The 23,099-nt window shown below is 35.9% G+C and overlaps 1 protein-coding gene across 1 annotated transcript in view; it reads left to right on the top strand.

Moving 5' to 3' along the window:
• The window catches only part of SLC7A11 (solute carrier family 7 member 11), a 432,997-nt gene that overhangs the window by 40,047 nt on the left and 369,851 nt on the right, over positions 1-23,099 (top strand). The window contains exon 3 of the mRNA XM_053703668.1: positions 22,836-22,951. Coding sequence (XP_053559643.1) covers positions 22,836-22,951 — 116 coding nt within the window. The remainder of the gene's footprint in view (positions 1-22,835; positions 22,952-23,099) is intronic.

Here is a 23,099-nt window from a genome sequence, read left to right as displayed (position 1 = left end):
CGCATAGGTAGTCCTCCTCAAATAGGAGGCACATTATGTGTTGTGGGGGAGGTAGTTATTTAAGCTGTAATGAATGGAAGGAAGAGGAGTTTCAAGTGTAATGTGTATGACAAAGCAATGGTAATATAGAAAGGGCAGATAAAGCTATTCCTGTGGATAAGCTTATGGGGGAAAAGATATGTGTGAAATATTGACTCCCAGAGTGTGAATAACCCTTCATGTAACATTTAACTATAAGAGTTAGCTAGTATTAAATAAGCTCACCATATATAATCCCGGTATAATAGAAAGTATACATAACTATTGGTGAATAGTTAAGACAGTGAGTAGGTAACAATAACAAACAATTATTTGGTTCGAAACGTGGGATATCGGCAACAATTTATATAGAGCGCAAGGGCATAGAAGAGATCTCGCATCAGGAGAATAAAATAATAATATTTGAATGTCAAGGTGGAAATGGCAATGGAGCGTGTCTACCTAAATGCAGGAGAACCAGTGGTAATCCAGTATATACTGCGTGGGAACAAGAGTGTATCACCTAGGAGTAAACTGGACCTTGGCTAGTAGAAGACTGAAATGCATACATTTGTGTATTGATGTATAAATCCCTAAATACTGATTATCTGAGCAGTAAATCAAAACAAGGGCCAACCTAATTTTATATACCAAAACATAGCAGCCTCTCAGAGATAAATAGGGAGTCTAAAAAAAAAAGTATAGGTACATGGGTTTTAAAATAAAAAATAAGTCTGCCACAGGGCATGGGCCCTATGCCCAGCAGCAGTAGATGCATAACCATGTCAGTCCCAATCAGACATTATCTATAAGTATGAGGCATAGAGGTTACCCAGCAATAATCATACAATTGTTATTCACATTTAGCAGGGCAAATTATTAATGTATGCATTGTGGAGATAGTGTGCCTAAATAGTTGGTGCTGCTATTAATGTGTACCTCAGTCTTGTAACCAGGTTAGGTGTTATAGATAGGTTTACGTTTTAGTTACTAGACTGCTAGCAGTCCTGCCAAGATCCATATATTTATGCCATTTTACTATTAAAATACCATACAAGCTCAAGGTAATAGTACAGAGAAATTGTGTTCCTGCAAAGAGCTCAATGTGCCAGGGTGCGACCAGTATACAAGATTAATTATATGCGTAGGAGAATTGAATACAAAGCTTAACAAACATTTAAGCAGAACAAAACATATATTAACCAATAACATTTTCATCAAATAGCAATGATGTCCTTATAAGCCCAGATATCTATAGTGGTACCAATACATAACATGAGTCTTCAAGTTCCATATAGGAGACTTCCAAATATGTTGAGAAGTTATTTCCCATTTACTTTAAAAAGTCCCATTGCTTTAACCAACGCCAACAGCATGGTGGAAACAGAGGAAGAAATAATCAAGATACTGCGGTTATAGTCATGCTTGCTGATCACCTACAGGAATCCCCACAGGGCCAATCGTGTGAATAGCAGCACCATTGAACTGCCGTGGATCATCCCTGACTCTCATACTTCCCCCAAAGAAAGCCGTTGAGGGAGAACCTCTCTTCAGTGCAAGTCCCTCAGGCGCTCTCAGGCAAACAGTGTGCAAAAGAGGCATCAAACAGAGAAGCGAAGTGGCCGCATCCCAGCCCATCAAAGCAGCCACATCACCCCCAGCTCGGTAGGAAGCCTGTGAGACTTGTTTCTTGCGTTCATCCGGTACATGCTTGAAATGATCAGGCTCTAGCTCAGACGTAGATTCATTCCCGTGGGGTTGAGGGCTCACGTAGTTTGCTGGGGGATCTGTGCTATCTATCTTTACAAGGGTTAAGGTGGCCCCTTCCGTAGATTGAGCTTCAGTTATGGGAGTTGGAGTATCAAAGCTGTAATGTATCTTCTTCCTAAATTCATCAAGCAGTGCTTGCACCTTTATGTAGAAGTCCTCCATGTTTACTTGTATAAAAGAGAGATCCGTTTACATCAGGCTGCATCTACAAGGCCATCTGTCACTGCTAACAAAAAGACGAAAATTCGGAGCTGCAGTTAAAACTTAGGTGAATTTATTCAATCTTAAGATCGGTTACAAGTGTAGCAATTTTTCATGCCCCTAGTAAACACAGCTTACGCGTTTTGGCAATACGCCGTACTCATAGCTTGCTAACCACACTTACTAATGGGCCTTTTAAGAGGGGTAAAAACATCTGATTCGTCAAAGGGTCATGCTTCAATTAACTAATTCATTGCTGGATTCAAATTAACCTCTGGTATTACTGAGCTTATTAGCTCCACTATCTATACAAAGTTATACATAGTGAATACTACACAAGTGCCTCAATATAATAATACAATACATTGTCTGAAACATTGTTATATAAAGAAAACATATAAAGATCACATATAAAAAGAAAAGAACAAGAAAGGGAGAAAAGAGTGAAAGTGTTAAACTTCACATTCCAAAAATTTCTTTGCTGTTAATCACACCCTGTAATCATTTACAAAAGCAGCTCTTTCAAGGACTAATTCACTGTCCATTATTTTAAGCATTAATTGTGCTGTAAATAGAGTTGAAAAAAGTATGACCTTAACATCCTACTTAACTCCACTATTTGATTATTCATTTATGGTACAATAAATTAAGGTACGGTTTGTCTTGAATTACCCTATTTTGGCTAACAGTCACTATTTACAAAAAGCCTACAATTACCTATTGTCTTACAGACTGTATAAATGAATAGTGTGGATCAACGCTATCCCTTGCTTAACTATCCTCCTATAATATTCCTTAAATTCTTTAATGTTTTGTTTTTATCCACAGATTTTCGCAAACAGAGTACCCCAAAAAATTAAATTTGGATGTACCCCTGTTCGCGAAATTGTGAATTGGGACTATATTTTCTGCTGGACAATTGGTGTTTGGATTAGTTAAATCTGAGGTGTTGATTCCAAAATAAGTTCCAAGATATCACTAGTTTCAAAAATTTATTAGATCATAAGAGGAATTTAAACCTTTTGGATACCTCATTTGTAAATGGAAAATCCAAAATATTTCCCTTTTTGCTAGAGCATGGTCCCTGTCTCCCCCTCTAGGTTTAGTATTAACTATTTCTATAATAGTCCACTTAAAGCTCTTGGCTTGTTTATTGTGGACCAAATTGAAATGTTGTACCATGGGGGTGGTCAAGACACCATCCCTAATGTCCAAGAGATGTTCCCTAATACGCGTACGTGTTTCTCTGGATGTCATACCTACATATTGTAGGTGACAATCCCCACAACCTGCTAGATAAATAGTATACCTGCTTCTGCAGTTCATACATCTATCATGATGATAGGTTTTTTTGTGTTACATCACTTTTAAAACCCTCTCCTATTGTGACATACTCGCAAGCTTTACAAGAGTGGTTAATGCAGCGGAACATGCCTTTAAAGCGAAGCCAAGAACTTGGTTCGCCTGTTTTCTGTGATTTAAGCTGTGTCGGTGCCAAGATGTTCCCCAGGGAAACTCCTTTCCTGAAGGAACATTTGCAACCTCTCCTTACTGTTTCAACTAAGGCATCATCCGCCGCTAGTAATCTGAAATTCTTCTGTACTATATGGCAGATTTTGTGATACTGCACACTATAGTCTGTGGTGAAAGAAAATCCCTCTGTTACTGGTTCTATTGGATTCTGATTTCTCCAATAGGGTATGTCTTTCAATGCCGTCTACTTCCTGTCTCATCTTTGTGACCACAGGGTATTTATAGCCCCTACTAAGTAGGCGTTCTGTTAGTTGGTCAGCCTGTATCTCATACTGTAAAGGATCGCTGCAGTTTCTCTTTAATCTCGAGAACTGCCCCTTTGCCACTGATTTGAAGACTTGTTTCGGATGGCTGCTCCTGGCATGGAGAAGGGTGTTGCCAGTTATAGGTCATCTATCACTGCTACCTCGTGGTCGCTCTAATCAATTTAGGTTCAGGTAATTGCTGTAGCAGATATTTTAAAGCTTGCCAAATGGGTCTCTATAGAGACTGCTTAGCCTGATTGTGACTATAGATCGTAAACTTTGTAAGGATCAGGTAAATATATCCCCATATCGAATAATTTTTCGTTGCGGTTAGGTGCTAACTGTTTGCTGATGTTTTTTAAGTATCTCCGGTTTTTCTATTCTGTGGCTTGTCTGTCGGTCAGTGACCGATCACGATGGTATGGTTGTTGGATGACCTCCTGATTTGGAATATTTTCGTGCCTCTCCGGTCCGTTGTTCCCTGGTTTCTTTGATGTCGGTCAGTGACCGATCTGGGTACTGAAATGTGGTTGTGGGATAAGTAGAAAGTTTGTGGGATAAGTAGAAAGTTTGTAGAATAAGTAGAAAAAGGAATTCTAGTTATCAATGTGATCTTTGTGGTTAAATATATGCCGCTAAGTAGGAACTTGAATATTTCACCAGGGTATAGCTGGTATTCTCTTTGTCTTCTCAAATCCTTTGCAGGTGTGCTCTGGTATCAACGCGTTTCGGCTGGACAGCCTTTTTCAAGATGAAACATTGATAACTAGAATTCCTTTTTCTACTTATCCTACAAACTTTCTACTTATCCCACAAACTTTCTACTTATCCCACAACCACATTTCAGTACCCAGATCGGTCACTGACCGACATCAAAGAAACCTGGGAACAATGGGCTGGAGAGGCACGAAAATATTCCACATCGGGAGGTCATCCAACAACCATACCATCGTGATCGGTCACTGACCGACAGACAAGCCACAGAATAGAAAAACCGGAGATACTTAAAAAACATCAGCAAACGGTTAGCACCTAACCGCAACGAAGATCCCACCAAGAAATCCTTAAGAGCGCGATCGGTCACTGACCGACAAAGGACAAGATAACAAAGCGGCCACGGCAACTACACAAGCATTTATATAAAAGTGGATTTTCTCGCAGCAAACAGATAAGCCCACCTAACAAGAAGAAACCAAAGCGGCATTTATTTAACCGCCAGCAGCCCATATAGAACTGCCACCAGCAAATTATTGGCATAGCGGCGTTTATTTAACCGCAATCATCTCACAAAAGTGATATCAAACAGATACACTTCAAGGTACTAATTTGTATACTTGTATCATAGTGTGATAAAAATCACACCAACATACCTCTACATTTGATATATAGTTACCTAAGATAAGATCTCAATTGCACAGCTGAACTTGAAACAAAGTATCCTATATGAACTATACAGCAACTATTGTCTTATCCACTATTAAATTGTATTTACAAACATTTTGTTAGAAATTACAACTTGTGATAAACCTATAACTGTATAAATTGCAAGATTTCAATTATATTATTTTAATTAAATTTTTATATATTCATATATTTTTATATATTACGTACATTTTATACATAGATACATAGAGACACCGGTGTCATTTTTTAAACTTTGAAGGAATTTGTAATAATATTTGTTTAATTGTACTTTTAGCATCACTATTATTGGGTAAATTTACCGGAATCAAATAAAGTATAACATATTTTTTTTTTTAAAAAGTTTCGACATCCAATTTTTTCCATAAGAGAATATAAAATAGTACTCATCAAAACATTAACATATATTGAGCCCACATATTATCACACATATTTACAGTAAGACACATTGGGAATAGCAACTTAGTTTGCGCCACCTACCACAACTAATTATAACTCTTTAAACTTTGGGATAAAGTTTACTTCAGGTGTGCTAGATTCCCCACCAGCTAGACAGTCTAACCCTACCAGACTGACATTCGGTGTCCAGCAGTCAGTACGCTGGGGGTCTCACCCGGGCTGTGAAGATGAAGGTGCCGGATAACCAATGGAGGTGTTCAATGAGCTGTGGTATTCTCCCCAAGAAACACTGCTCACACGATCGAGCTCTGTCCCAAACAGAATGACAGCGTTAGTGCAAAGAGATATAATGGTCTTTATCCCACTGAAATGAAAGGAACTGCAAGCAGCTACAAAAAGATACAAAAACCGTGTCTTGGCTTCAAATCTTTAGTATTTATTTTGCTACGCGTTTCTCAGTCCAATAGGACCGTTTCATCCTATTGAACTGAGAAACGCGCAAAAAGGGGTTGATCACAAGTCATTGTTTGATAATTATCAGCATATAAACGACTTCAGATGAACGCTTTTCAATGTCAACAAGTTTCCAGTCAACCATGCTCATTGTATATCAATTTGCTGAAAAATGCCCCATACTTAACATGTGCCAGTCCTGTTTTCCTTATCAAAATCCAAATTCTCAGTACTTAAAGGGACATGCACCTCCTTCTAATTACAGGTGACACTATTTTGAAGCCTAGGTTACACTGTAGATATCTGAAGGAGAGTTACTGCATATGTGCAGACACATCAGCACTGGGATGCAGTGAAAGCTAGATTACAACATGGCGGCACCCATGAATAGAGGGAGGCGGGGAACAACCTCAATGCTATGCTAATAAAACATATCTAGTGTTTAATGCCTCTTTAATACCTCAGTTATCAGGCCATGTTTACTTTCTATCTAAAAGTACTTGATAAAGCCAGGACAGCAATTGTAAGAATGTAGCTCTGGTTCTGAGGCTGTGCCAAGCACACTGACATTACTACCGCCATATTGGATGATGTTAAGAAGCAATTTCACAACGCTACCTGATCATTATGTTACAGGTAAAACAATAATAAGCACTTTTTAACTAATAAAAATGTGCCAAATCAATTACTTAAACACACATATCCACTATATAGGTAATGGCCTCCAATTAATTCTCTTTTTACATATCTGAATATCTATAAGGTTTTGTAGCACAACATCATCGCTACACACCATTAAAGGGACAGTAAAGTCAAAATTAAACTTTCATGATACAGATAGAGAAAATTACTCTGAAATTGCTTTTTTCATCTAATTTGCTTCATTCTCTTTGCATGCTTTATTGAAAAGCATACATAGCAGCATTGCACTATTTGGAGTTAGCTGCTGATTAGTAGCGGCACATATATGACTCTTGTCATTGGTTCATCCTGTGGGCTCCATTTAACAAGCTGTGGATGCAGCTTTGGAGCGCTTTGGCTGCAAGGTCTCTCATGCAAGACTGCAGACGATAGTTAAAGGGACAGCCAAAACTAACATTTTTGTTGCTTTAAATTATAGATAATCCCTTAATTACCCATTCCCCAGTTTTGCATAACCAATACAGTTATAATAATACACGTTTTAACCTCTGTAATTACCCTGTATCTAAGCCTCTGCAGACCGTTCCCTTATTTCAGTTCTTTTGACAGACTTGCATTTTAGCCAATCAGTGCTCACTCCTCGGTAAATTCATGTACATGAGCTCAATGTTATCTATATGAAACACATGAACGAATGCCCTCTAGTGGTGAAAAACTGTCCAAATGCATTTAGATTAGAGGCGGCCTTCAAGGTCTAAGAAAATAGCATATGAACCTCCTAGGTTTAGCTTTCAACTAAGAATATCAAGAGAACACAGCAAAATTGGTGATAAAAATAAATTGGAAAGTTGTTTAAATTACGTGTCCTATTTGAATCATGAAAGTTTTTTTTTGGACTTGACTGTCTTTTTAAGAAGCAGTGGTCTTCCTAACCTATGCCTATATCTATGTCCGATCGGGTGATTCTCAGCTCCTGCTTGCTTGATTAGCCACGGGCCAGAAAATTTAAAATTGTATGTCCTATCTGAATCAAATTCTGTGTTTCATGTCCCCTTAAGTCAAAATCAGTCTACATACAGGCCCTTCAACCTGTAATGTAATTGCTAAACCCACACAGCCACCATTCTGTTTGTTATAAATCATGCACATAAATGCTTTTTAACAAAGGATTCCAAGAGAACAAAGCAAATTAGAAAGGAGTAAATTGTTAAGTTGTTTATAATTGTATGCTCTATCTGAATTGAGCTTCATGTCACTTTAAGCATTAAACCAAGCAGGATTAAAACAATACAAAAGTATATTTTTTTAGTAGCTAAGTGGAAATGGTTGCTTATTTTTCCTTCTGTGAAGGTTAGTGTAACCTATGTAACAAAAATAAAAACAATATGGATAAATATATATAATATAGTATGTTTTATCAGCATTTGTGTATAATTTACATGTTGTTATAAAGCATCTTACAAAATGTGTAAAAGCTTTATTTAAAAAATATGATCAAACTGTTGTCATCCAAATTCCAGTTCAAGATCCTGAAAATACTGTGAATTATTATTTCTAAATTATACTTTTTCCTTTATTATTTGTAATGTAACTTATATGACTATTGTAATTGCTGAGTTTCCTGAACTAAATAATATGTTGCAAGAACACACGTCTTTCTTTTCAGCAGCACATTAATGCTAGAAGCCATTTTCACATAAACCTTGGATAGTACCTTGGATTCCTCAAGGTAAAGTGGATTTGAGTGCAGAATACTGTTACACTTAGCTTATTAAAACTCCTTCTTCCTTTCCATTGTTTATGAAAGAGAAAGGGAAAACATGACCCACAGAAAATGCATTAATATACCTGTTTCAACTACTCTTTCAGGTTTGTCACATTTGAAAATGTTCTCTTTCACATCTGCAGAATTCTTTTTAGACACTATGTTCCTGACAACCATTCTCTTTACTGTTCATCAAAATGTTAGCTGAATGTTTACTTAATCATAGAAACCTTTTAGAAGCTCTGCAAACTGCCTACGGCCTTTGTCTTCTTGCTACCTTACAAGCATTCTCCTTACATATCAAAGATCCTAGTAGATTATAAGATAAAAAATTGTAGTTTTTTTTTTTTTTTTTACTCTTGACAGATTCAACTATGTTTAAAAGTCAGTCATTGTATTATACACACACATAAACACATTTTAAAATGCTGCAAACAATTGCATATATTTGTATTATATTAGTCAGCTCTATAGGGAAAAATGTGTTTGTGTGCCTGTATGTATGTATGACTTGTGTGTGCACGTGTGTGCGGGTATATTCGGGAAAAACTATCCCCCTTCCTCAGGCAGTAAAATACAGTGACAATCAGCTTTTTAAACAGTGCAGACCCCATCCACAGCCAAAAAACCCCAGCTAAATTGGTTGTCATGATGACTACAGATAGACAAGTGTGGACCTTTTATATAAACAATAAAAAAAAAAAGTGATTCATATCGATATGTGTGCACATTAAAACCTTATGCATAATATTTAGTATACATTAAACTTTTTTTATTATAATGTATAGCAATATACTGTAATATATGAATTCAATGTATACTAAATATCTAAATATTATGCATAAGGTTTTAATGTGAAAACATTATATCAATATAATACATTTCTTTAAATACATTATTAGCACTGTATATAATCACAGAAAAAAATATAAGCATAAGCTTAATGCATGGATGTGTAAAAAAAACTAAATTATAAGGGCAACAATTATGAAAACGTTAGTTATATCCTGCAAAAAAAATCAACATCAGGCAAATGCAGTTTTTGATTAACAATTAATATCCAATGTGATTCAAAGAAAACATTCCAATTTAGTGTTCATGCCCTTCAGGCACCAAGATCTCAAGAGTAAAGGTCCATCTAGTCTCTTTTTGTAACAGCTTTGCTCTGTTTGCTTAGATCAGCAACCTGATTAACTATTTTTGGCAAAATGGCATGCCACCACCTTCTAAGAGGTTCCGTCTCTAAGTGCAGAAAGGATAGCACTTCTATGTTTTGCCATCCTAGTTCTAAGATTATCACAGGTCTTTCCAACATAGAATAGACTGCATGGACTGTTCAGTATAGAAAATGTGTGTCGTGGTACAAGATACTCTTTCTCTCAGGTAGAACTTTTTACCATTTCTAGGATAATGGAAACATTTTCTAGTGATTAAACTATTACAATTTGTACATCTGATGCACTTATAGCAGCCCAGTCTCTTCTCATTTAGCCACACTTTCCTTTCATAGCTGTGTCTAGGATCAAATTGCTGTAAAATGTCTCTCAGAGATTTGCCCTTACTGTAGCTCACCAAAGGAGGGTCAAAATCTCTGAATGGCAAATACGCATTAGAGCATTTTATATCCCAATTCTTATTCAAAATAAGATTATAGAAGTGTGATTTCTCCACTGTAAATGTTATAATAAGGGCAATATTTGTTTCCATTCCATTTCTACAAAGTGTTGAACGGTGGTACCCCTGTGTCACACGTGGCACATTTCTTCTAATTGTACTGAGGCTCTTCTATCATCCATATTATTCCTTAGAACATGCATACATTAAGTTTTTGCTCTCTTAACCATTTCTGGGTATCTCTAATAGAGAATTTCTATAGTTTTTTTTACGGTAAAAAAGAAGTTACCAAGAGTGGTGTTTGTTTGATGATCTGTAAATCCAAAAAGTCTATTTTATTTAGACAATAGTTCATGTTAAAATGCAAATTGGTGGGGGATGGCATTTTTGAGCCAGTCCTTCCAACATGTCAGCTCACCACAGTACCCCGCTAAACATTGCAAAATAGGTAATTAACCTATTAACCTTTAAACCACCAACCGCCAACAACGCAATATACCTAATAACGTTATTAACCCCTAAACTGCGATCCCTCACAATGCAAACTACTTAATAAATACATTAACCCCTAATCTGCCATCCACCCACAACACAATAAACCTAATTACACTATTGACCCCTAAACCGCCAACCCCCACAACGGAAATATACCTAATTCACCTATTAACCCCTAAACCACCATCCCCCCACATCGCAATAAAACTTATTAACCCCTAAACCGCCATCCCCCCACAACGCAAATAACACCTTCGCCCTGGATGAAGATAGAAGAGTTCCCCGCGCTGGAAGAAGAACTTCACCACCTGGAAGAAGACCTTCTCCGCCGGACTTCAGGAACGGTGAGTACCTATTTGGGGGTTAGATTTAGGCTTTTTTTTAGATTAGGGATTTTTTTTATTTTCATGGGCTGCTTAGGTTTTTTTAGTGTGAGGTTTTTTCATTTTGGGGGGTTTGTTGGTTGGGTTTTTTTTCTGTTAGGGGGGATTTAGTATTTTTTTTTGTAAAATAGCTGTTTAAATTAGGGTAATGCCCTGCAAAAGGCCCTTTTAAGGGCCATTGGTAATTTAGTTTAGATTAGGGACTGTTTTTATTTTGGGTGGGCTTTTTTATTTTCAAAGGGGTATCAAATTAGGTTTAATTTTTTTTTATTTTTGATAATTTGTTTTGTTTTGTTTTTCTGTAATTTTAGACTTTTTTATTTTTTGTAATTTTAGATTGATTTTTTTTAATCTAATCTTAGTTGTTGTTTTTTTTAAAGTAATGTTAATTTTTTTTATTTTTATTTTAACTTAGTATTTTTCTATTTTATCTAATTGGGGTTAATTTTGGGGGTGTTAGGTTAGGTGACAGTGATTAAATTAGTTATTTGCATAGTGGGGGATGGCAGTTTAGGGGTTAATAGGTTAATTAGGTTTAATGCGTTGTGGGGGAATGGCGGATTAGGGGTTAATACATTTATTAGGTAGATTGCGATGTGGGTGAATGGCGGATTAGGGGTTAATAGTTTATTATTGTATATTGCATTGTGGGGGATGGTGGTTTAGGGGTTAATCACTTTTATTATTAGTTGCTATGTGGGGGATGGCGGATTAGGGTTTAATAGTTTATTAAGGTATATTGCATTGTGGGGGTGGCAGTTTAGAGGTTAATACATTTATTAGTATTTGCTATGAGGGGTGATGGTGAGTATATCGGTTTTACGTTTCATGTTTATTTTTGGGAGGCGGGTTAGACTTTTAGGGGCGATGTAGGATTTTATTGTGTTTTTATTACACGCCGGCAGTTTCTAAACTGCCGTAAGTCACTGGCGACTCTAGAAATTTGTATTTTCGCACATTTCTGGACATCGTCAGTTTATCCAACTTACAGCAGTTTATGAACTGCCGGTGCGGTTTATGTGATTCCCTGATGTGTGAGGTGAATTTACGGCCAATGCAGGTTTCAGCATTTGCCTTGAAGTCTGCACCACATATGTAATCTCGCCCCTGGTCCCTTAAAACAAGTGCCATAATTTTCCGATTCTGGTCCACTGCCGCTGCCACATTCTCTTACTTATAAATGACCACGTTTTCCCCTGGCCCTTTGACAGCCCAGACCCAACCCAACTTGCCATGGCACATCCCAAGTCCACTCCATGGCTAACACAAATCTAATAAAAAACACACAACCCTCCCCTTTTAACCCTTAAATGCCGTTAGGACTTCCATGCTGTCCTGACAGCTCTAAGCTTTAACTCCCTTAGGACAGCATGGAACGTCCTACCTTATATGGCATCCTGCAGCCTCCCCCTTTTACGCAATCAAGAATCAGACTGGGGGCATACCTAGCGTATTATTAGCAATTCCTCATGATCCAATCTCGGCTTTGAATTAACATGATCGCATTGACAATTCCGTAATTTAATTTTTTCAGCAAGTATTTAATAGGAACTTCATCATTGTTAAACATTTTGATGTCAGCGCAAAGGGGTTAAACAAGGACAGTTAAAATCATATTATAAACAGTTGGAATCACCACAGGGCATGTGTGAAGCATAACTGATATTTGACAGTCCATACACTTGAAGAGAGTGGAATTTTCATAATACCTGGTAAAACTCTCCTTACTTCCAAGTGCTTATATTTCACTGGTAATACTTCTTCATTGTTTGCTATTTAAAATTATACAGTACCCTGTGGCTCAGCTATCTCAGTCTAGATGGTCAATCTATTGAATGCCAAAAAGTAGATGTTGGCTTCATCTCTGTGCACAGAGCTTTTACTCCATAATGAGGACAGGATAATATCCAACTGTCCTTCCCTGGGAAAACCACTAACGAGAGCCTCCACTCTGAAAGTACTTCCAATACAAACTGAAAATAAACTACTCCTATGTTTTTTGACTGGAGAAATTTACCTTATATATGGAGGTCAACGAATAAGGCATATTTCTCCAAACAATACACATAGTAGATCAGTTTTTCATTTTTATTTTAAATGTGTTTTCCATGTTACAATAAAGATTGTTACTCTGCACTGTTGGTTACTGCTTCTGAAGTCTAGCACAACTCTACTCTGCATTCTAGTTCAAGATACTAACAGGGAAATATTGAAAGGATGCAAATCTGTCCTAACACAAATGTATCTGAATTTTTGTGCATATGTATTTGTGGCTTTTAGGTTGCTAGGTAAAAAACTACAAAGCTGATGATTTTACATGTATTTATATAGATGCATTCACTTTTTTTTATTAAAATAATTTTTAAAATGCATTCATCCTGGGATTGAGTTAAAAGGACACATTTTAATATAGCCCTCTGTATAAAATATTGTGCTCTCACTAAATCATTCTGGGATATCAATATCACATTTTATAAATGTTTTTATTGCATCAGTATTAAGTGACACAGAAATATTCTAGTACTCTTTCCCCAGTACTGCACTGCCCATATGTGTGTAGATAAAAATTTGTTTAACTTCCTTGATATTACTCATGCTGATTAATGCCATCAGGGAATAATATGCAACAAGATTAGTTTGCTACATTTTTACTCAACCACAATGTAACATCCTTTTAAACCTTGGAGTACATTTTTTCATTTTTTTTCAGGTAAACTAAACAATGCATCTTACATCTCTGCAGTTTGGCAAGTTGTAGTTTGGGTTCAAAACCAAATCTTTTTCTAGAAGAGACTATAAAATTAAACATAAATATTGATGGCAGAGAAGAGCCATAAGCCCAGCAAGACTGCCTAATATTTCCTAAAAGTATAAACTTATCTAATTCATAGGATAACTTATGCTTATCCCAGGCATTTTTAAAGTCCCCACAGTGTATGTCATTACAACCTCTTGTGGAAGTATATTTCATGAATCAATCACCCTTTCTGTAAAGCAATGCTTCCGCAAATTACTCCGGAATCTACTACCCTTCAGCTTGAGATCATGACCCCTTGTTCTTGATTTTTCTTTTTATGTAAAATACTCACAGCCTAAGCTTTACTAAGTCCTTTAATATACTTGAAAATTACTATCATATTACCTCTTCTCTCCTCTAAGCTATATATATATATTTAGGTCATTGAGCCTCTCCTGCTACGTTTTATTTTGTAGACCATTTCCGTAGCACTCCTCTGCAGAGAATCCTGTTTGTTTATATTCTTCTGGACACAGTATTGAAGATAAGGCCTAACTAATTATCTGTAAAGTGGCATAAGAACCTTACTATTTCTGCTGCAAATACTTCTACTAAACCAACCAATCTACTGGCCTTACTCGCTGCATTACTACATTGTTTACTAAATTTTAAAACATCTGAAATAATAATTCCTAAGCCCCCTTCCCAGTACTCTTATTATTGTAAAACATAGGTATAGAACTCTAAATGTGAATAGATGTTAAATTTAGTATGGTAATATTTGTATTTGTAATATTTAGGAAGCAATACATTTCAAGCTAATGTTTTCTATAGAATAATGAGGCCAACTCTCTAACACACGTGGGCCAATATTTTAAAAAAACAAAGAAAGTCCAGCACCCACTGTATGGTATGGGTGCAAGCTGTAACAAGGCAATGCACAAACCCTGCAACAATATCCAAAATTCCAAAGCAAAACCGCAGCACTCAAGAAAATTAATATTTACCAATTCTTTATTGCAGCATAAGCACAATAGCAGCGATGTTTCGGACTACATGTCCTTAATCATGCTATACATACATAATTTCCTCTCCACCTTATATACCCTCTAAAGACACACCCACTTATATATAATTAACTCTCTACAACCCACAACAATTCTAACGTCTATATAAGTATATTTAATTGTCCTAAACCATTTGCTTATTTTTATTAAAAATGCAATAAATACATAATGGTGTCTTATTCCTCTTTTAAGAAAAACAGAATAATACATAGAAATTGGAGAAATCATTATATATCAGAAAAAAATCATAAGGAGAAATTTCATAGACCAAATCACATATCCCAAGATTCACATAGACATATCATATTCAAAGGGAGGGAAACCCCCTGTACAGAAACACTAATAAATCATATTCTTTATTCATGCCCATTGGTATTAATGAATTTAAACTAAATATCCAAAATGCTTCCCTTTGTTTAAGATATTGCTCTCTATCGCGCGCCCCCCCCCTGTCTAAAGGGAGAATCGTGTTCTATTATTTGGAATCTAAGTTGACTTACTCCGTTATGCGCCTGCATAAAATGGGTAGCTACTGGGGCTTTCAGATTTTTTTCTTCTAATATTAGATTTATTTATTATTATCCTGTCTCTAACTTTACAGGATGTTTCCCCAATGTAAATAAGCCTGCATGGGCATTTAAGGACATATATAACAAAATCAGCATTAAATGTGAGAAAATATTTTATCCAAAATTTATGACCAGATTGAGGATGTACACAATTTGGCCCTTTTATTTTAATACATACCAATGTCTACGAATAATCCTCTGAATTTGTGTACTTAGTTCACTGTATCTAGAAACAAAACTAGCCTCTCATTCTTTTTCTCCTTAGATCTTATTTGTGGTTTTAACAAAGTTTCTCTAGGGATATCTAAGGTATTACTGATTCCTTACTCAATCAATTCTCCATTATATCCTCTTTCCAGGAAAAGATTACCCATCTCCTTGAGTCTTTCTTCACTTTGTCATTTGAGACAATGCGGCAAACCCACATAAATTGACTCTTGGGGAGGGAATCCTTCCTTCCTGAGGATGTGCACTACTACCCAATAACAAGTCATTCCTGTCGATACTTTTTTATACAGGTCTACCTTAATCCTTGGTAGTCAGGAAGTGGTGTCGCTCCAGTCTGTGAGTGAGTGGCAGAGAACTTAACCAATGCCAGCAGGGTTCAAACAGTCCAGTATGCACAATGTGCGTCGCACACAATAGCGTGGTGCCAGCCCTAAGATAGTTGAGCCAACCAAGGTATACACGAAGTAGAAAAAATAGGCGGCACTCAAAAAAGGCTTCACAGAAATAAATGATCAATTATCTGAAAATGGAATTGAGGAAACATAAAGGGGATGGAGAATATGCTACTCTCAAATTGAACATGAAATGTAAGATCAGAAAATCTGACAGTGATCTGGCCACCTTGAGAGGACACAAGTTTAATAGAGATCAGGAGGATTATGTGAAAAATACTGTCTATGATTGTTCCCGTTTTACAAGACGACCTAGGAGATTCTCAACAAGTCATCAGAACAAACAGGGGAATGAAGATGATAAAGCTGATGGCAATAAACAAGATAAGGTATTTTCACATAAAAAGAAGAAAGAGAACAAAAATAAAAGCAAGGTAACCACACCCACAATAGAGCCAAGATCAATTCTAAAAAATAAAACAGATAAGAAAGTGATCTTTTCATCCACGGAACCTGAGACATCTGACCAGGAGTCTCAACCCTCTGATGAGAGTTCTTCTTCTTCCTCTCTTTCCCCCCATCTCTCTTTGTCGTTGAAGGGTTCAACAAATGATAGTTCAGATGGAAGTGAGCCGGTGGTACACCCAAAGACAAAAAGGAAAATAACGCGTAGAGCTGGGTGTGGAAGAAGGAAAAAGAGCCTCAAAGCGGAAGTCAAAGAAGAACTAGCATTGGCAGCTATTAATTTATCGGACTTTCCTCTAACAGCTGATCACATTAGTGTTTTATCTAAGGGTCTAGGTTTTGCTCCCACTTATGTTTTTTCTACTTTCAATACATTATTGGACATTAACAAGTTTGTAAGAAAGTTAACTTTGAAAAGGTTTTTTTCGTCTGTTGTGGGTTATAATGAGACATGTATGAATACTAATGAAATATGTGGTGATACCCATACTGATCCAAGTAAGATTGAAGTGAGCTCTTATCTGGATTTTGCATATTTGTGTACTTTGGAACAACTTAAAGACTTGCATCAGAGTGGATATAAACCATTTGATGAGGATATACCTAGGCCCAGGAAAATGAAGTCGGATTTTTATCCCACTCATTTTAGGGGTAGTCATCTTAATCTGTTTCAAAAGCAAGTAGAGCAGGAGGTCATGGAGCTGGGGAGGAAAGTTAAGAATGATAATCTGCATAACAATCTCACAGTTAAACAGAGGTTAGCTGTCAAACAATTAAGAGAGAACCATGAGATAGTAATTAGATCATCAGACAAAGGAGGCAACGTGGTTGTACTGAATAAGAAAGATTATATTACAGAAGCTGAAAGGCAGCTCCATGATGGGGTTACTTATAGGAAGCTACCTTTTAATCCAGAACATGACTTTACTAAGAAATTGATTACATTATTGGATGACGCAGTTGCATTGGGAGTGATGACAAGGGAAATGGCCTTGTCACTGGTTCCACAACATCCATCGACACCCATCTTTCACCACCTACCGAAGGTACACAAAAATTCCCTTAGTCCGCCAGGATGTCCTATTATCTCTGGAGTTGATTCATTATTTGAACCTCTTTCAGAATGGGTTGACTCGATATTGCAGCCTTTGGTCCAAGGACTTAGTAGTTACCTTAGGGATTCGAGTCATCTCCTGAGTATTCTTAGAGGTGTGAGTTGGCAAAGGGACTCTAGGTGGGTGGTGATAGACACAGTGTCTCTGTATTCCAGTATACCCCATGCATTGGGTGTGCAGACAATATCATTCTTCTTGAATGGTAGAACAAATTATTCAGATGAATTCAAATTGTTCTTTTGTGAGGTGGTTGAGTTTCTGCTATCCCACAATTACTTTATGTTTGATGGAGATTTTTATTTGCAAATTTGTGGAACGGCAATGGAGGCTAAGTTTGCCCCCTCATTTGCAAATTTGTTTGTGGGATGGTGGGAACTCAACACCTTCTATAATATTGATAATAATCCTTTTGCTCGCAACATCAGCTTATTTATGAGGTATATTGATGATTTGATCTTTGTAGTGAGGGGTTCCTTTGTATTGGAGGAATTTTTGAGTTATGTGAATGACAATGACATTGGCCTGAGTTTTACAGGCGAGATCCAACAAGACAAAATTAATTTCTTAGATCTCACACTAACAGGACTGGTTGAAGAAAATAAAATAACTACTAATACCTATAGGAAGTCTACATCTAGTAACATCATACTTTATGCTATATCATGTCACCCTAATCACCTCACTAGGTCTATACCAAAAAGCCAGTTCTTATGGCTAAGGATACTAATTCTGATGAGCTTTTTGAACAGCAAGCCAATCAATTAATTGATAGACTAGTTGTGAGGGGGTTTAACGTGGATGTGTTAAAACGCACAGTAACACATGTTAGGGAGATATATTCAAACCAAGTCTCTACTGATTATAAAGAGTCTCCTAAAGAGCATAGATTTAATGATGAAACTATAGTGTTTTCCACTGAGTTCTCATTACAGTTTAATTAACTCTGTGATATTATTAAGAGAAATCTACATCTTTTGGATGGAGATGATCTTCTATCTAATGTTAGAAGTAATGTGAATTTTGTTTCAAAGAAAGCCCCCACTTTAGCTAAGACGTTATCTCCAAGTTCAGTCACTAGTCATCAGGGCAAACATGTAAGTAATTGGTTATTGAAGAAAGGCACCTTTAAATGCATTTCTAGGAATTGTGTTACATGCAAAGTGATCGCTTTGGGTGATATATTTAAGAGTACTGCCACTGGCAAGAGTTTTAATATGGAGCATTATGCCAATTGTGGCACAAACCTTGTTATATATCTTCTAGAATGTGAATTGTGTTAGGAACAATATGTGGGTCAAACCTCACGTTCCTTACATTCCAGAATAGGAGAACACAAAAGGGATATTAGAAATTATAACAAGGATTCGGGTGTAGCTAAACACTTTAATGGAATTCACTTTACTAACAAGCCCAAAATTTTGGTCAAAGTAATAGATGTAGCAATGAAACCATCACGGGGGGGTAACAGGTTTAATGTCCTCACCAAAAAAGAACTCTACTGGATATGGAAGTTGGGTACTAGGGAACCAACAGGCTTGAACAAGGAGTGGGATATTAGCTATTTTGTGGAATAAGATGTGTAATTGTTAATATTTATTGCAAATTGCAATTTAATATAGCTTGTGTCCCCTCATTTTCTTCCGTCTCCTCCTTCTTTGTTCTTTTGTGTTCTGTTTTGTTTCCTTGTGTTCCTTTTTTGTTCTCTTTTGTTCTCATTTGTTCTTTTTTGTCTTCTCTTTTGTTTTCTTATGTTCTTCACTGGTGTATCAATGTTTTCTATTACTCTGCAGCTAATTTCTAGAGATATTTCTAGAAATATTTCTGGAAATGTTTCTGGAAATATTTTGAAAATATTCTAGAAATATCCTGGGAATTTCTTGGGAGTATGTTGAGTACATTTTGGAAATGTCATGAAAAATTAACACATAAAAAGTGTTATGAAATTTCATGAAATGTTAATTTTCAGGGTGTTACAACATATTTTTAAGTATTTTTGTATGATAACATTATGATGATTTTTAGTGTATTTAATATTTCATGATGGTGTAGATTGTTCAAACATATTAATTTTGTTAGAAGTGAGGAATCTTTCATTGAGGGATTATCCTTGTTATTAATAATTGCGTGGCTTGTTTGAACACATTTATTAATTATGTAATGGGTCAGGAATCTCTCATTGAGGAATTATTCCAGTTATCACCATTATTATTGTTATTAATAACATACCAGTTTGTTGGGGCTTGAAATGAGTACAGTCTTAAATCAGATTTATTAGTGGAATTATTTGATTTTTAAATATATTTTTATCTGTGTTGTATTTATTTAGCACGTTTGTCTGTGGGTTAGATTTGTTCCGGCTTACAGCCGTTGATATGGCAACTGTTGTTGTTGCTTTTATTTGATTGGCTGTGGTTGGTATAAAGTCCTTCCCTTATGTGTAGTGGGTTAAGCCTATGATTAAGTGCCACAGGGCACGAAACATGGAAGGTCTCCTCCTCCTTCTCCTATTTGTTTAGCACCAGTGAGTGTCTATTTTATATATTGGAAATAAAGCAGTTTCTACCTTAATCCTTTCATTTTCCTTAATTACTAGAGTATCTAAAAAAGCCAAACTTTTTTCACTATAAACCAAATTGAATTTAATTTTAAATGTAGCACTATTCCATGAATCTACAAATCGTGGTAGGCTACCAATGTCGCCCAACCATATGCCAAACACATCGCCAATATAGCGCCACCATGTAGAGCCATATTGTTTAAATAGCTCATTGGTGTATACCACTTTTTCTTCATATATATTCATAAAAATGTTGGCATATGTCAGGGTGACATTGGAACCCATTGCCGTACCTTGTTCATGCAAGTAGAATTGATCCTGGAATAAAAAATAATTGCACCGTAGTATAATGTCTAATAATTTTGATAAAAATTCTCTTTCATCTCCAGTATACAAATTTGAATCAGCAATTATCTCTTTGACAGCTCCCACACCCCCATCATGACTGATGGAGGTATAGAAGCTTAAAGATCACCACAACCACAATAAAAGTCAAATATGTTTAATTAAATAGATAATTTTAACAAATAAGTAATAAAATGCCATATACTGGTTGCTATGTATAATAAATATAAGTGACTGTTCACATATTACTAAATAATGGTATTCTTACAATCACTATATAGTGGTTATCTAAAAACGATACACAATGTTAAATACAAAGTTAAATAGCTACAAACTGTTCATGTCACAAATTGACTAAAAGTGCATATTATAGCTACTGCTGATCATCATTAAAACAAGTAGCAACACATGTAACAATAATGTAGTCCGTAATATACACTATGTCTAAAAGTCAAACTAAGAAACGGTGAGTATATCCCTGACAACAGTTCTGACAATATTGGGCAGTCAGAACTCCCACTTAGCGGGTATAAGGGAAACGTTAGCTCAAGAGGTTAGCTCAAGAAGTCATATAATAACTTTCCAATATGCGACTGTCTCAATTTGAGTGTTAAGACACTTGTTGTTATCCTTAGATATACCTCTTACCCGCCTTCTTCGGTGGTCTTATTCTAACACACCTCTGTTTCCGTGTGCGGTTTCCACTGCTATTGCGGGATACGGTGTTGCCGGTCTGTGAAGTCTTCCTGTCATGTGTGTTGTCTTAGTCATGTGTATATGCCAGCCAATCATAGCTCCTGGAACGCTGCTTTTTTGATAACAGTAATAATAAATAAGTGAGGGATTAAAGATGGTTTAACTCTGCGCAGAGTATAGGCTCTTACTCTTTAAGCCTAGTGATGGTCAGAAAGTGCCCTTTAATCAATGCGTTTCGCCTTTGGAAGGCTTTTTTAAGATCTTGAAAAAGCCTTCCAAAAGGCGAAACGCCTATACTCTGCGCAGAGTTAAACCATCTTTAAACCCTCACGGATTTACTTTTTAAAGGGACATTAAACCAATTTTTTTAGATAGAGAATACAATTTTAAACAACATTCCAATTTATTTCTATTATCAAATTTCCTTCATTCTTTAGATATTATTTGTTGAATACATAGCAATGTACATGGGTGAGCCAATCATACAAGGCATCTATGTGCAGCTGCCAATTAGCAACTACTGAGCCTATCTGTGTATGCTTTTCAGCAAAATATATCAAGAGAATAAAGCAAATGAGATAATAGAAGTTGTTTGCATGCTTTATTTAAATCATGAAAGAAAAAAATGGTGTTTCATGTCCCTTTAACTGGCTAATTTCTGTCCTTTTACAATCTGTTATATATATATATATATATATATATATATATATATATATATATATGTGTGTGTTTCTTGACCTTATGTGCCAGTAGTGCAAGCAAAAAAAGTAAAAAGGACATGGATTTCATTAGATCATTAAAATGTTAAACCCCTTCTAATGAGTTAAACACATAGGCAAAGTCACACTCACAGAACATCCATCATACCACTCAATATAATGTAAAGGGCTGTTACTTCTGCAAAAAGACTGTTTAATAATTCAACATTCACATTTTCATTTTCAAAAGAATTGACTTCTATGAACCAATGAAATATGACTTAAAGGTCATAGATCACTAAAATAACTAAGCCTGATTACAAATGCCAAGTCAATTTACTTGCTTCAAAAGCAAACCTTGCTAGGGTTTAAACTAAATTTCTTTCACTCATGTGATAACATAAGAGCAGTCTCAGAAGACTGGGCAAGCTTACAGGATGAATGCAGACTGTCTGCCTAGCTTTCTGCATGGCTGATCCTGTCTTCACTAATTGCCTTAATACACATCAGTAATTCATACATGCTACTCTTTCCCTCTTTTTCCTAAGGGAGGTGAGATTTATGTCAGTTTCCTAGTGCTATTGAAGCCAAAAGGCAAATTTTAAATCGTGCAATTTGTTTCAGCAATATTTCTCATTCTACATAACAAAAACACCAGACTGAAATTGTATGCGATTGCATGACATTTGTGGTAATTTTCCATTGGCAAAATTAGACTTTGTTGAATATTCTTATAATCTTTACTCTCACGGTCAGAAATTCATTTCAAGAGAATTAACACAGTTTTTATAATTATATCTGTATGCATCAGCTTGTAAAACTGCAGTACAGTAATATATATTTCAGCTTTATAATCTGCATAATGAGAAAGATGTTCTTTATAATAAAGCAATCATGAGAAGCATTTTCTCACTTACAGAATGTAATGCATTTATAATCCTTGCGCTGAATTCAAGCAAACATATTTTTTTTTTCTCTATACATTTACTTTACATAACAATGATTGTCTTTTTTGTTTTATTTTAGACCAGCTGCTACTGCAGTGATATCACTAGCATTTGGCCGCTATATCCTGGAGCCTTTCTTTATACAATGTGAAATACCTGAACTAGCTATCAAGTTAGTTACTGCTTTGGGAATAAGTAAGTATCCACAGTTAATAAACTGGCTTTTATTTATATGGAAAATTGCACTGTCCCGGAGGTTAAAAAAAATAAAGCCATTTTTGCTGCACAAATTCAAAATAAATAAAAATGCTCTAACTTGAAAGCTATTATTTACTGTACTTAA

Source organism: Bombina bombina, chromosome 2, assembly GCF_027579735.1.
Source record: "Bombina bombina isolate aBomBom1 chromosome 2, aBomBom1.pri, whole genome shotgun sequence".
Classification (NCBI taxonomy): Eukaryota; Metazoa; Chordata; class Amphibia; order Anura; family Bombinatoridae; genus Bombina; species Bombina bombina.
Note: the sequence above shows the minus strand (reverse complement) of the source record. Positions and strands in the feature narration are given on the sequence as shown.